General features: G+C 39.7%; 1 protein-coding gene across 1 annotated transcript in view; it reads right to left on the minus strand.

Annotated features, from left to right (window-relative positions):
- The window catches only part of LOC103805984 (rhombotin-1), a gene marked incomplete at its 3' end in the record, with an annotated part of 40,437 nt that extends 26,921 nt beyond the window's left edge, over positions 1-13,516 (minus strand). Inside the window, exon 1 of the mRNA XM_009078651.1 lies at positions 12,958-13,516. Within this exon, the coding sequence (XP_009076899.1) occupies positions 12,958-12,982 (25 nt within the window). The remainder of the gene's footprint in view (positions 1-12,957) is intronic.
- Between the last annotated feature and the right edge of the window lie 85 nt (positions 13,517-13,601).

A 13,601-nucleotide genomic window follows, 5' to 3' on the forward strand; every position in this document is an offset into this window, starting at 1 on the left:
GTAGCAAACCCAAATCCCAACTTAGGATGCAGGCAGCACTGTATCCCATGAGAAGATCAGATACAGAGCAAAATGTCTATTAAAAAAGTCTATTAAATCATCTAGTCCTTTCTGCTACCAGGACAGGATTGCTCTCTTGAGCACAGAGCCCTACTAAAAAGAGTGCAAATTATCAGCTGAAGCTCTTCCTGTAAAGCAAGTGTGATGGGGAAAGACCAAAGCATTAATTTTGAGGAGACCCATAGTATCAGGTATTTGCCAAACCACAGAGAATCTGGGGCAAGATGTCAGCCCCTGGTAGCATGGATGTGCTGCAATATGAGTAAGCAATGAGAAACAAAATGCTGGAGAAAGCAGAGGATCTGTGTTCAGCACTGAGACTGTCAGCGACACTAAACAGCCTCTTGTTGCCTTACTTTAAAGCTGTGTTTTAGCATGTGGAGCCATTGCACTCCATTGCAGAGAGATATAATTACTGACTTGAAAAGAAAAAGGAAGTTATTTATTCTGGAGCTATTACAGACTAATGTGTAACAGACATCACCTGATGGGCTGTAAAGGCTCTAAGGGCCATTACAGCCTCACAGGTCAGGACCTATTTGAAGGTTTTAAAGTTTGTGGATCACTGCTCTCAAGCTGAACAGAACAGGCAACACCTGCATGCAGAAAAACTAGAGGAGACTTCTGGGAACAGCAGCTGCTTATGCATTTTCACACTCAGTTCAAACCAAATCGCATCACTGCAAAGAAGTTCAGAACCTGCAGACATGGCTTTTGCCATTCTCATCAAGGAGTTCACCCGTAAGATTGTAGCTTGCTTAAAGGAAGCATTGAGGAAGAAAATGACACTATACCCTCCACGCTTCCCCGTCAGGGCCCCCTTTCTAGTTCACTTTCAGAGAAAACTGAAAATCCCTGCCAAGTGACGGGTTTATAAAATTTTAATAGGAAAGAAAAAGGTAACCTCAGGCATGATCTTGTGTTCAGACTTTCACCATAAATGAATGTTCATGAAAATATGGGTTTTATATGGAAACACTGACAGAGCTTCACACACTGTGACATAAATGCCTCAACATGGACTGATGACTGAGGAAGACTAGCGAGTCCCACCTCCTGCAGCCAGAGGCTATCATACCATCTCTTTCTCTAACCCAAGCAAGTCAGCTTTTTGTGCCTCCACTATCCTCTAAGGAAGGTTGCTCTAAAGACCAGATGTTCAGAAGACCAGAAGCTTTCAAGTTGCTAGCCTAGAAATATTCTTAGCCATTTCCAAGTAATTTTTCTAATGTTTTGGAGCAAAAAGCCCATTTCCCTTTCTCCCTGGGGTTTCCCCTCCCAGTGTCCTTCTACAGGGCAGACCAGGCAGACTTTGTTTTTCAAAGGTAGACTAGAAGCACAAACTGCTCTGTGTTCATGAGCATCCTCTCTGCCCCCTACTTCCACATGGGTGCACTGGCCCTGAGAATGAGTGGTCTGCAGTTTACCCATGGCAGACCAGGTCTATCAATGCCTCTCTCCAGCATCAATAATAGTGATCATTATTAGAATTTTCTATTCAATTCATTCCAGGAATGCATTTGCCTTTTACCAGCTACTTCAGCCCTCAGTCCTTATGAGGTAAAGACCATCACCACTTGTCCAAGCCACCCTTTTCCTATTCTACTACCATTTTCCTGGGCTCCTTTTCTTACTGTTGTGAGCTTCACACAGGAAGGAAACCAAAGGGCAACAGCAGAAGGCTACAGTCCCCCTCCCATCAGTTACTTGCACTGCAAAACCTTTCAGTGGTGTTTTCATAAGATCAGGAAATCTCTACTTAGTGCTTACAAAGTAGCTATCCCACCCTCTATACTAAAAGGTCGTCTGAATGACATCTGTTTGAAAGCAGAATTCATGGCTTTGGTTTCAGGATCTAAAATACCACTTCTGAAGACAGTGATGCTTGAGGTTCATTTGCCCTCTTCTGCCAGGTTTGGAATAGAAGCATTACTTCTCATTCACAAAAAAAACAAAGAGATGCCACAAGGAACAGTCACATCCTGTTCAAACTGTCATTCCTTAAAGCAGTAGCAACCTAAGAGCAGTGCTCCATAGCTAAGGTATCACAGAACCAGAATGGGCAACGTTGGAAAAACCATATATAATAATCCTGTACAGAGCTAAAGGACTTTGTTACTTTATGTCAGCCACTGAGTACGTACAAACACTTCTGCAGGTCAAAATTTTGTTTCCAGAAAACTTGACTCTTCTTAATTGCATGAGAAAGACGGGAAGCCAGGAATGGTACCTGCACAATGGATAAAACCAGTGGTTCTCTCACATGTGATGGAAACCTAAAGTGGCCAAGAGCCAGCTCCACCCAAAAACTCCTCTTGATCCCGTTAGAATTTAATCGGCATTCTCTTTAGTACACATACACAAGGCAGATTAAAAAGAAACCAGTGTGCAGGATAGAAGCACCATTACACAGTATTAAAATGTCAGAGGTTTGAGCTCTGTGTTGGTTTAGGCATGAGTTACCAACAAGCACTGATGGCAGACATAAAGCTTCCCTTAAATTATTAAGCATAAAACAGCAGACTGTAATATTTTGCTAAACCAAAGTACAGACACAGACAAAGATGTCATTTCAATATTTGAAACCAGCAAGTTTAATTTAAAATAAGAGCAAACCAATAAGCTCAGAAAATAGCAATGTGTGAGAGGAAAATTACACTGCTAGAGAAAAAAGTGGAAGGACTTAAGAAATTTATAAAAGTAATCTCCAAGTGGAAATTAGAAATCAACCCCTAGAAACAGAATAACACAAAAGAAATATTACTGTCCACTTTCTAAATCAATATAACACTGCTACACGACAGAATTACCATGGTAACTCAAGTAAAAAGAATAAAGCAATTCTTATTATTTCAAAATAAAATCACAGCCTGAAGCCCAGCTTTTATTACAACTGCTGATAGATCGCTGGCTTGTATTTATCTGAAATATTGCTTTTCAATCAGCTATTTTATGAATGTACAAATTTCACTGAGCAGCCCACTTAGACCGAATGCTTAAAAAAACCCCAAAAAAACTAGTCAATGAATCGATTATACACACACATACATTTTTTTAAGGGAACCTTATTATATTTTTTTTCCTCTATCCAAATTAAAGAGAGATAAGGAAATGAGCAAGAGTAAGTTAAAACCTTGTTTAGTCTGACATCCCTAAATTCCAACTTAGATTCTCTGGAAAAAAACAACAGTAATAAGAAAGAACAAAGAGGAATAACAGTGTACCCTAAATACTGCAGACCCTGAGCAAGGACAGGGAATACGTGTACATCAGGGGGTGTGCGCAAACACACACATAAGAAGAGACACATCTGTTCCCTCCTGATCAAAGGAAAAGAGAAAACACTGTCTAAATACAAAGTTGCTCAAGGACGTTTTGACTTGCCCTGCTGGGTACTTCAGACATTTAAAACATTGTTTGTACAGCTTGGAAAGTGCATCAAGCACAGGATACTTGTCTGCGTTTCAACCGTGCTGAAGGCAGAGCTCAGTCAAGTTCCCCCGCGCCTCCACTGCTGGTGCCACCTTTTAAACACATTAGTGCAAGGAGAAAACCAGCAGGTCACCTTCTGCTCCCTCCCCCCAGATGTTCAAAAGAGCATCAATCAGGACCTGAAAGCAACAGTCTTCTTAAAAATAACATGCTTCTCCTCCACCCCTGCCCCCCCTGCTCCCAACCACAGCAAACAACCTTGGACCAGCTCAATACCCAGACTAGACATGGGGCAGAGTTCCATGGGGCATTGGGGCAAATGCATGGACAACCAACACACTAGCTGGCTAAGAAGTTAAGGCACTGGCTACCTAAAAAAGAGTCAATAAGAAAGTACTTGTGGACTGTCAGGATGTTTTACAGCACAGTCTTACCTAATTTTTTCTGTTGCATCCATGAAGTGGCAGAGGGGAATGAGACTGACACCTACAATCAGGGCAGGAATAAGACCAATGCTCATAATTACAGCAGGAAAACACGCTATTGAAGGCTTTTCTTCAACAATTTGCAATTGCTTGGACTGAACACCTCAAGGCTTAAAAAAATAAATTAAAATTGCCTATTGAGAGGGGATCAACACAACTGCCTCTAAGTCAAGGAGAACAACTGCTTGAATAATACTCTGTCCTCCTCAGGAGATCCAGAGGTTTTTTCTCCCTTCTTCTGCAGAGCTCTGATCTCCTAACCAACCATGTGGCAGCAGGTGGGACCTAGGCCCAGAACTGTGCCAGAGCAAGAGATGGCATTACAGATCCCAGCCTCTTTTTGCCGGGCAAGGCAGCAAGGGCTGCAGAGAGAAAGCACAGATGAACTAATCAGGGACAACTAAAGAGAAAAACCCACCCATGCCTCACGGGGGTCAGGCACATCCCCCCCAGATATCCAGGCCTTAGTTCCAGGGAATGCTCACTTGGGGTGCACAAGTTCCTTAATACTGGCAAAATGCTTTGAGGATTAAAAGCAGCAGCAATATGCCAAGTATCATAGCTGGAAGTAAAGACAAATTCTGCAACAAGAGCAATAAGCCACTTGCCAGCTGTCTTTTATATTAAAATATTTCAGCGTTCTTAGAGCTGCTTAATTTCCCATCTCTCTCCAAGTCCAGAGGAACTTTGTGGGTTGCTAGCTTTGCCATGCAGCAGTGAGATTGCTCATTGTTTTTAAAATAGATTTAGAAGCTGTGATCACACTCAGCTCAATCTAAAAGTATGCACCGTCTTTTAGTGTAATATGGTCCTTTGCCATCTACTGCAAATGGATTTAAAGGCAATGGTGGAAACAATGTGTGCTTAATCTGAATGTGGACTGCAGAGAGGTCACACACTCAAATATCCTGTTTTATGTGGTATCTGGTTGTATTTTAAAACACACTTTCTAGAGACTTCAAGCCAGCTGAGGTCACAATCATATACACATTAGAAAAGGGAAGGAGCTGGAGGGAAAGAAGGGGAGCCTAGTCGGACACACTGAAATAGGGCACTTCTAAATATTGCTTAGTGTTTCTTTAAAAGAAAAGCTGGCTGAAGTACTACACTTCAGAGAAACAATAAATGCAGAGGTGGTTAAAGAGTTTTTATTCAAATAAAGTCTTGCCCCAGGAGATGGAAGTAGAATCTTGAAATATGGAGATAGGATTTTACATGTGCTAAAAGCATCAGTGTGACACTTTTTGGGAAAAAAAAAAGGGGGGGGAAAATACCTTCGTTGTTATACATGACAAAATAGCAACTAAATGTTTGCTTTGATCCCAGCGCGTAAAGGGTGAAGCTTTTAGGCAAGGAGCGGCAGGTGATCTCAGCTCTTCTGCAAGTCCTAATGCTCCTAAAAGCCACTCTTCCAGGTTCTGTAATTGGGCATCAGTAGTTAATGTAGTATTGACTGCATTACATGCTCCTGTGCATCCTCTCACTAATGCCAATTGCATCACCTTGTACATTTACCATATTGCTTAGCCAATAGCTGTTAAAAGCAATCCAAATCATGAATCATATAGGAAACTTTTAGCAAGACACGACATCCAAAGGAGACAATTTACAGTTGAGTTAATCTGGGTACATTAGCGAGACATGGATTCAGGAAGACAGACCAATTTATGTTACTTTAGTTTTACCCTTTATTGCTTTGTATAGGCAAATGAATGGAAGGGCATGGAGTAAAAACAGATATAAAGGAGTCCTTTTCAAAACAGATCTCCATTCTGTGCAGACAGGTCAAAGGGTTTGAGACTGATGCTTATTTAGGCTTTCATAACAGGGTACTTACAGAAATAATTTTCCACAAAGGAGTATAAAGATAAATATATAATGGATTCTGAATAATGTTCAATACCCACCCTCACTGCAAGTACATTAGGCAGAAACCAGGTTGCTCAACATTATCTAAGGCATATAGCCTATCCACAAGTCACCTGCCATCAAGAGAGCCATGAAGAGGCTTCACACAAGGTTCCAGGTAGGTCTGCTCACAAGCTCTTTCAGGTGGGAACCTAAGGCAGAAGGTGTTCTGTAAAACACACCAAGGCTCACTGGCTCAAGCCAGTCCTGCAGCCATACATGTCTACCATGCCACTTGTCAAAACTCAGGAATTCTGGCCTTCCCCTACCTACTTTCCTTGAAGGGAGTGCATCCTTTCCAAGCATATACCCATTTCTCTGAAACAGAAGGAAACGGTATTGGTTAACCCGTATCAGCTGCAAGGTAGAGCCAACCAGGAAACAAATTAGTAACAAGTTCCCTCTGAAAAAGTACATTTTACAGAACAATTTCACACTGGATGCCTGACCAAAAGATGCATAGCAAATCGACATAGCCCATTTCTGCTTTTCTGATCAAGCTCAGTAGCACCAGTAAAATAGAGATGAGGAAAAAAAGGATAGCTAGAAATGTATTGTTGCCTCAGCTCATAGGGGTAGTGAGTAATTTACAATATTTGTGGAAGTGGGGGAAAAAAAAAAAACCAGTGGTAAAGGAAATCTAGGAAAAAATAATGGCTCCTCAGCCAAAAACTTTACAAAAGAAAAACTGAACTGCATCCTTAAATACTGGATTCCAAAATACTGGAAACTCTGGTGTTCTAAGCCTAGTTTTAAAAAAAAGATCATGATTCCCCTTTGAAAAGCTTCCAGAAGTCCCTTCGAAAGAGTTTCACATGCAGGGGAAAATGCCAAAACAAAACATTTTCACTAGCTGATCAATTTAAACAGCTGTGGTAAAGCTGCAGCCACTGGCACCATCATTAACAATTTAAAGCATGGCTGCTTTTGTCTTCCTTCCCAGTTACATTCTCATTATGCCTTTTTATTTATTAGAAACACAGTCCTCCAGAATACATTTCTATATCTCAGATCCATAATAAACCAAGTAGGAACATCCCTGGCTTCCACTCAAATGGATGTTTCCATTGGCGAGAGGGTTAATTGTTTAACTCTGGTCCAAGTTCTCTGCAGTTTAGTCATGAATATGCAACAATCATCCACTTTTTCTTTAAGAGAAACTAGAACTGTTGATACCAATAGTTTAAAAAGAAGGCAAATAATACCTTCACTGCTCAAATCACCCTTTCAGAGCTTGATTAGCATGCAGGGAACTCTGAACATCAGCACAAAAGATTAAAAAATGTTCTATGAAATTTAAAAACCCCTCTAAATTTGGACACCAGCATCCATTATCTGCTTTGATACGCAATGTAAGTAGAAGGTAGCTTGCAAGAACATTCACTGCAGAGCTGAGCAGTTGTTTGCACAAACAGCACCCAACATTGTGCTTGAAAACTTGGGCTTGGGTCATCCCATTGGAAGGCAAAGGAAACACACACACACACGCTGAAAACTAAAAAACAGTAGCCGTGGTGAATTGTTCTCAGATCATGTATAGGTTTAATTATGTTAATCCAGTTGTCAACAACTTTCATTTTAAAACATCTTTACCTCCACCTGCAAGTCTTCAGTGAATAAGATCTACATTTGCTGGATAAATCATTCCCTGGCAACAGTTATGCACATTATTGAAGCTGGGGGCAGTGATTTCTATACAGCTTAAACCAATATCTATGTATTTTAAATTATGACAATTCTGTCCAATTTTTAAAAGATATAGACCCATTAGAGTTTTATAGTTCAGCATTTAGCAGCATCTGCAGTGCCTTTTTTATTCTTATGCTGCAACACTTAATGCTTGATACCATTATTCTGATTTTGAATTGATTTCAAGTAAAATACCTTATTTGCCATAAACTTTCCTATTCTTTACCTAAGTAAGACTCCTCACAGATGCAATCAGTCATAATGCTAAAAGAAGTTTGCCTTTAGCAGAAATGTAATAGTTCATGCTAATGACAGTGAAGCAAAACTTCAAGCAGCAAGCACATTTCCAAAGAGAATAAAACCATCTCTAAACACAACGCCTGAAAACCTTAAGAAAGCCTCCAAATGAAATCAATTAATCCTCCAACCATGATAAATTTCTTAACCATTTAAGAAACGTATTTCAGACTCTTCTGTGACCCTTTATCACCAGACCTAATGGATTACTTTATTAATAATGCACTGCTCTTAAAAGGAATTTTTCTGAAGATTCTACCATATGAGAGCATTTTTGGAATGGCTATGACAAACAGGCTGACATATTCACGTACTAAAGATAATAAAATTTAACACTAACTCCAAAGAAGACAAATTATGTTCTGCTTTCTACTGTATTAAACCAAATTTAAAGCAAACTAACTTCTAAGAACAAGCTGCTTCTTTTGACCTATTGCTCAAACTGAAAAATGTTCCTACAGTCTTTTAATGCTTGCTATGTCAACCAGACAATTATCACATGTCAACGGCATCTGAGATCGAAGAATGATGACATTCCGTATAGATGCCTACCCAGATCCTTCAGCTATCTAGTCTGAACAAACACTAGGAACTATTTGATTGCCTATAAAAAGCAGTTTGCTCCTCTAAGGCCTGCTAACTCCTTCCACTCCTCTTCTTCCCATAGGATGAAATTTCTTCAAATGGTTATTTAGGTTATCAGTGCTTCAACTACAGTACCCTTCATCTCTTGAAAAGGTTTAAGCAATTACTTTACTATCCTGTGGTTCTCCCATGCTTCCATATTTGCCATTTCAGGGGCAGAGAGCACCCCCAGGAAGACTACCTCCAGCTCCACACGTGGTCAGCTTTGGAGAAACAGTCCAATTTTTTTCCCCCCCTCTCTGGGTAAACTGAGTCTCATAGTTTATTCTACTGCCAAATGTGCTCTGGTTTTATTCAGATTCATGCTTTTACAACTTCCTGTCTCCTCTTCATGAATATATTAATACACTGCTATACATTTGAGTCACAAAAGGACACTCTAATGAACTAAAGCCAGACCAAACCTCTGAAATTACACTAAGATCATGTGCCAAGATTAAACCCACTAAAAACTGACAGGTAACACAGCTAAATGGGTAAATAAAAGGTATTTGGTGACCTGTATCAAACATTCTTTTAATAAACTGATCTCTGGGAAGATGTGTACTGATGCTTTATAAATGGTAAGCTAGACACCAGTGATCATGGGGTAGATCCAAGGTAGAGATACAGGAGATAAAGAGAAGAAAACCCCAAGAGGTAGTTTCAGGAATATTAGGCAAAAGAAAAACTGAATTCCATATCATGTGAGGAAAAAGCCACCCTACCATTTCCCCTTCTCTCTCTCTGAAGTATTCCTCAATAGGCATACCTGAGAAAGGTACACTGAAAAGAAAACGAAAGATAGCAGCAGCATATAGAACAGCTCTTCTTCCTACATGGCACAACTCGTACTTGCCTTATTTTTGAGTGCATAGTGATTTTTATCGACATTAGAGGGTTGTTTGGACCTATGTTGCTGGAGGTAGATCTCTCTCTGTATCCATCTACCTATCTATAGGCACCTCCATATGGCAGCTGGCATACTCACTTGTAAATGAAAACACAGCTCTGCTGTCCTGGCTAGGGCACTATGGCACAATTCCTGTAACTGCCATTATACAATCAATTTCACTGCTTTTCTAATTCCAAATGCTTGGTTTTTTCCCCTTCTGTGCGGGATAAGATGGGCTCTTACACAACAGGGAACCCAACTGCTGCTACTAATCCAGTTTCAAATTACCTAATATGCATTGCCCTAAATACCTCCCATCAAACTAAGACCCATTCTCCAACTCCAATGCGCACAACCCGTGAGTATCCATTTTCTTCCCCCATTTTTAAAGAAACTACGGATAATTTTTAAAAAATAAAGGCCAAGGCTTGTATACAGGTACAAGTTTAACAGAGTCCTCTGATATATTATTTACTTGGCCTACTCTTGTGATCTGTTTAATCAGAGTTCTGCTTGAAAACACAAAGGATTCGTGATTTGGGGCACTACTGTCTATATAAACATCGGGTTGAACACATAGCGGATCAGTGTTTTTACAAGTGCACACACACTCCACAATTTGGTTGAAGGATACTATGTCTAGTTAACACAGCACAAGTTTGCTGAAAGGAAACTTTCACCCCCCACACACAACAAAGAGCTGTGATTTCTATTAGTGCATTTCATACCATACATGCTGATTACCAGGCTGTGCTTCATTGTTAGCAGAGATTACAGCTGGGATAAGCTGCAGCTTTTTCCTAATTGCTATTATGATGACTGAATTTTTGTTTTGTGTCAAGCATTATTCACACATTATACTCCAAAATTTGATCCCTCTATGATGCATTATTGATTCCATGCAGGCAATCACACGGCCGCCAATGTGAAGAATTAATTTGGGCTATTCTACTTGATTTGCATTGCTCCATCATAGCAGAACATAGTTCTATGGGGAAGCACAAATTGAAAAGGAAGATTTAACAAAGTATGGAAAATACTGCCGTCCTTTAAAACAGATGAGTCTTAAGGAATGAAAAAAACAACCCAAACAAAAAACCCCTAAACCAGCACAACACGTGTGGTCCAGAAAGAAATAAGGTCAGTCAGCCAAATTCATCTTAGTCAGAGGAAGGTTACAAGAGTAGCCTTATGCCTCTAATAAAGTAAACTAACTTGCTTCAACTTATACTGCCAAAGAAAACAACTGAACACCTCTGAGAGTGACACTGCTTCAAAGCCTTTGAAACCCTGTTAGTTACATTTGTTTTCCCAGCATAAGCAATACTGAATCACTTAGTGTCTTTTATCCACAGGCCAGTCAACTGCAAAACTGATCTAGAAGATGTGTAACAGATGCTCCACATCTACTTCTTATTTGTAAAGTTCTACTGTGTTAACAAAGAAACTTACAAGATCTTAACAGAAATAAAGCCCAAAATTTTTTTTCTCCCCCGAATAAGATTATTTCCCAGTTTTGGGATGCCAACTTAATTAGCACAATAAATTCAGAAGGGCAAGACAACTTATACATGGGCATTGATCTCAAATTGGTCAACTCTTAGTCAAAATCTGATTGAATCCGCATACAAGAGGACACAGATAATGATACATTTCTGACTGTTTTCATATTTTAAAGGTGTAAAATCTTTGCAAAAAGTCCACATTTTTTCATTGTCCCAAGTGCTTCACATCAGAATGAAATGAAACCTTCCATCCTACCCCAGAAACTAGATTCAAATCCTACATGCATGAATACACCAGATTGATAATTTTAGAAATCAAACTTATATAATGAGATAAAGACCTTAAAATGTTAGGTCTAAAATACTGGAGAGTATTCCCCCCCTTACCCTGTTTTGGGAGGCAAGGAAAAGAAAAAGAGATAAGCAAAACTTCAGCAGAAGACCTTTGGTCTTTCAATAGTAAAGACTTCTTTTCTAATTATTTGCCAGTACAGTACTAATTCAGTTCTAAAATACTAAAAGACAGATCATAGGCTCATAGAATTTTAGGGTTTGGAATGGACCTTACAGATTAACTAGTCCCAACTCCCCTGCCATGGGCAAGGACACCTTCCCACTAGATGTGGGACCGGGATCAAGAATCATATCACTCCAACTTATTTGCATTGGGCAGCTTTCAGTACTAGTCACAATACATGATTAGCACCACCCTGACACAGAAAAGTAAGTGACTTTGAATTACAAGTTATTTTTTCTCATAAATATTTTAAAAAGCAATACATATATTCAAGGAAAATCAATGCTACTGCCAAAATACTCAACTTCCAATTTCTCCAAGCTCTTTTGCTCCCTGTGAAAAGCTGTTTCCTGTCTACAGTCTTACAAATATTCAGCAATTTCTTCTACTTTCAAATGACAACTGCCTATGATATTTTTTTCGCATTTAAAGAGATTTCTGAAATTTGAAAAGATCACAGGATCCATTACATGGCACACTTCATCCATTTATAAAGGTGAAATGAAATAATAACAGCTACAAATCTGAGTTAAGAGTTAAGATGCAGATCCCATTTGCAATACACAAAGTGCTGCCAAGTTGGAGGTCTTGGCAAGAGGCAGTGCCATCGATGGAAGTCCATGTGGATGGCTACAGAAGCGTTCCGCTCTGTCTCAGTTTTAATTTTTGCTTTCAGTGTACAAGCTATGAGGGAAGACCTAAGCCACAAAGCAACCTTACGTAAAAAAAAACCAAAACAAACGAACTAAAATGTTGTGATTAGACTTACCACATTTGTCCCAGAAACTACTGGTGACTGAGCAGTTAAGTTGCACACCCTGGTAGGCAACATGCAAAAGATGGCATCAGGTCATTCGGGCTACTAACTAACACTATTACTCAGTACATCAATTTGTACTCCTTAAGGACTAGTCAGCCTTAAAAAATAAGTATATGCGAAGTCCTAAAATAAGTCAAGTTCTCCTTCAGCTTCATTCATAAAATTACACCTCCCAAATGAACCTCCACTTCTGTCATTAGGGGAGTAAATTCTTAGAATAAACCAATGTTTTTTTGCCAGAGAGGCTTATTAGCTTATTGTCATTATGTTTATAGCTATGAAGAAAAGCTGTGAGAAATAGATATTAAAGGCACACATTAAAGAGACCCAAATGACATGCAGTGAAAAGGAAAGAAAATCTCAAAATTAGATCTACAATAAAAGCTGTTAAAATAAACAGGCTAAAATGAATATATTATAGTAACTTGCTGAAAAAATCTAAATAGATATTTAAAAAAAATATAAAAACATCAAGCTGTTTCTACTATGCCCTTCAGCAAACAGAGCCTGGGGTAAAGCTTCTTGACTGGTTCGATCATGTCAGAGAAGAGAGAAGAAAAATAAAGAGCAAGCATGCTTTTACCTACACAAGAGGAAAACATCAGAAGCTGAAAGCAGAGCACTCTGATATGCACAGCGCACATCTGTTTAAAAACTATTTACTTCTATATCAGCAACACACAGAAGACACCAAACACAGGCTTACACAATCTCAGCCCACCTACCATCCTCCTTGTCCAGCACCATCATCTCCGCCAGCAAGAAAAGTCCAGGGACAGATGCTTCTTCTCCAGCAGCCTCCGCTCAGGGAAGAAGAGAACAAGTCTCTGGGAACACAAATGAGCTACGGTACAGCTGATCGTCCTTTAGCAGCAAGTGAGCTCTAATTACCCAGTTGTCCAGCTTTTAACCTAGATTGCACTCAGTTAGAATTACACTCAGAAATAAAGCACTTTGGAGATACAAAAGCAGTCTCACCTACTTTTGTGCCTCAGAATCGCAAGGAACTAAAACCGCAATTTAGAAAGAAGGGGGATCAGAGCTGTTTCTTTGGTTCTCACCTTCTAAATGGCTCAATTTACACAGTATAATCTATTTTAATGTAATTGCCTTTGATAGCTCATAACCCTGGCTGTTGCAACGACACAGCTTTCAGCCTTATAAAGTGTTTTCCCTTTGGATTTAAGCTGAATCTAAATCTAAAATTATATTCAGAGAGGCTAGAATACCTAAGTCTGACTACTGCTGCCTCTGCCTCTCAATTGGTGAGCCTTGCACACTTGCTATGAATAAATGCACGCGTTTCCCAGGGCCCCCTCTCCTCCTCCTGCCAGGCTTTCCCGGCTCAGCAGCACCACCTGCAGCCCGC

The sequence above is a fragment of the Acanthisitta chloris genome, unplaced genomic scaffold, assembly GCF_000695815.1.
Source record: "Acanthisitta chloris isolate BGI_N310 unplaced genomic scaffold, ASM69581v1 scaffold39967, whole genome shotgun sequence".
NCBI lineage: Eukaryota > Metazoa > Chordata > Aves > Passeriformes > Acanthisittidae > Acanthisitta > Acanthisitta chloris.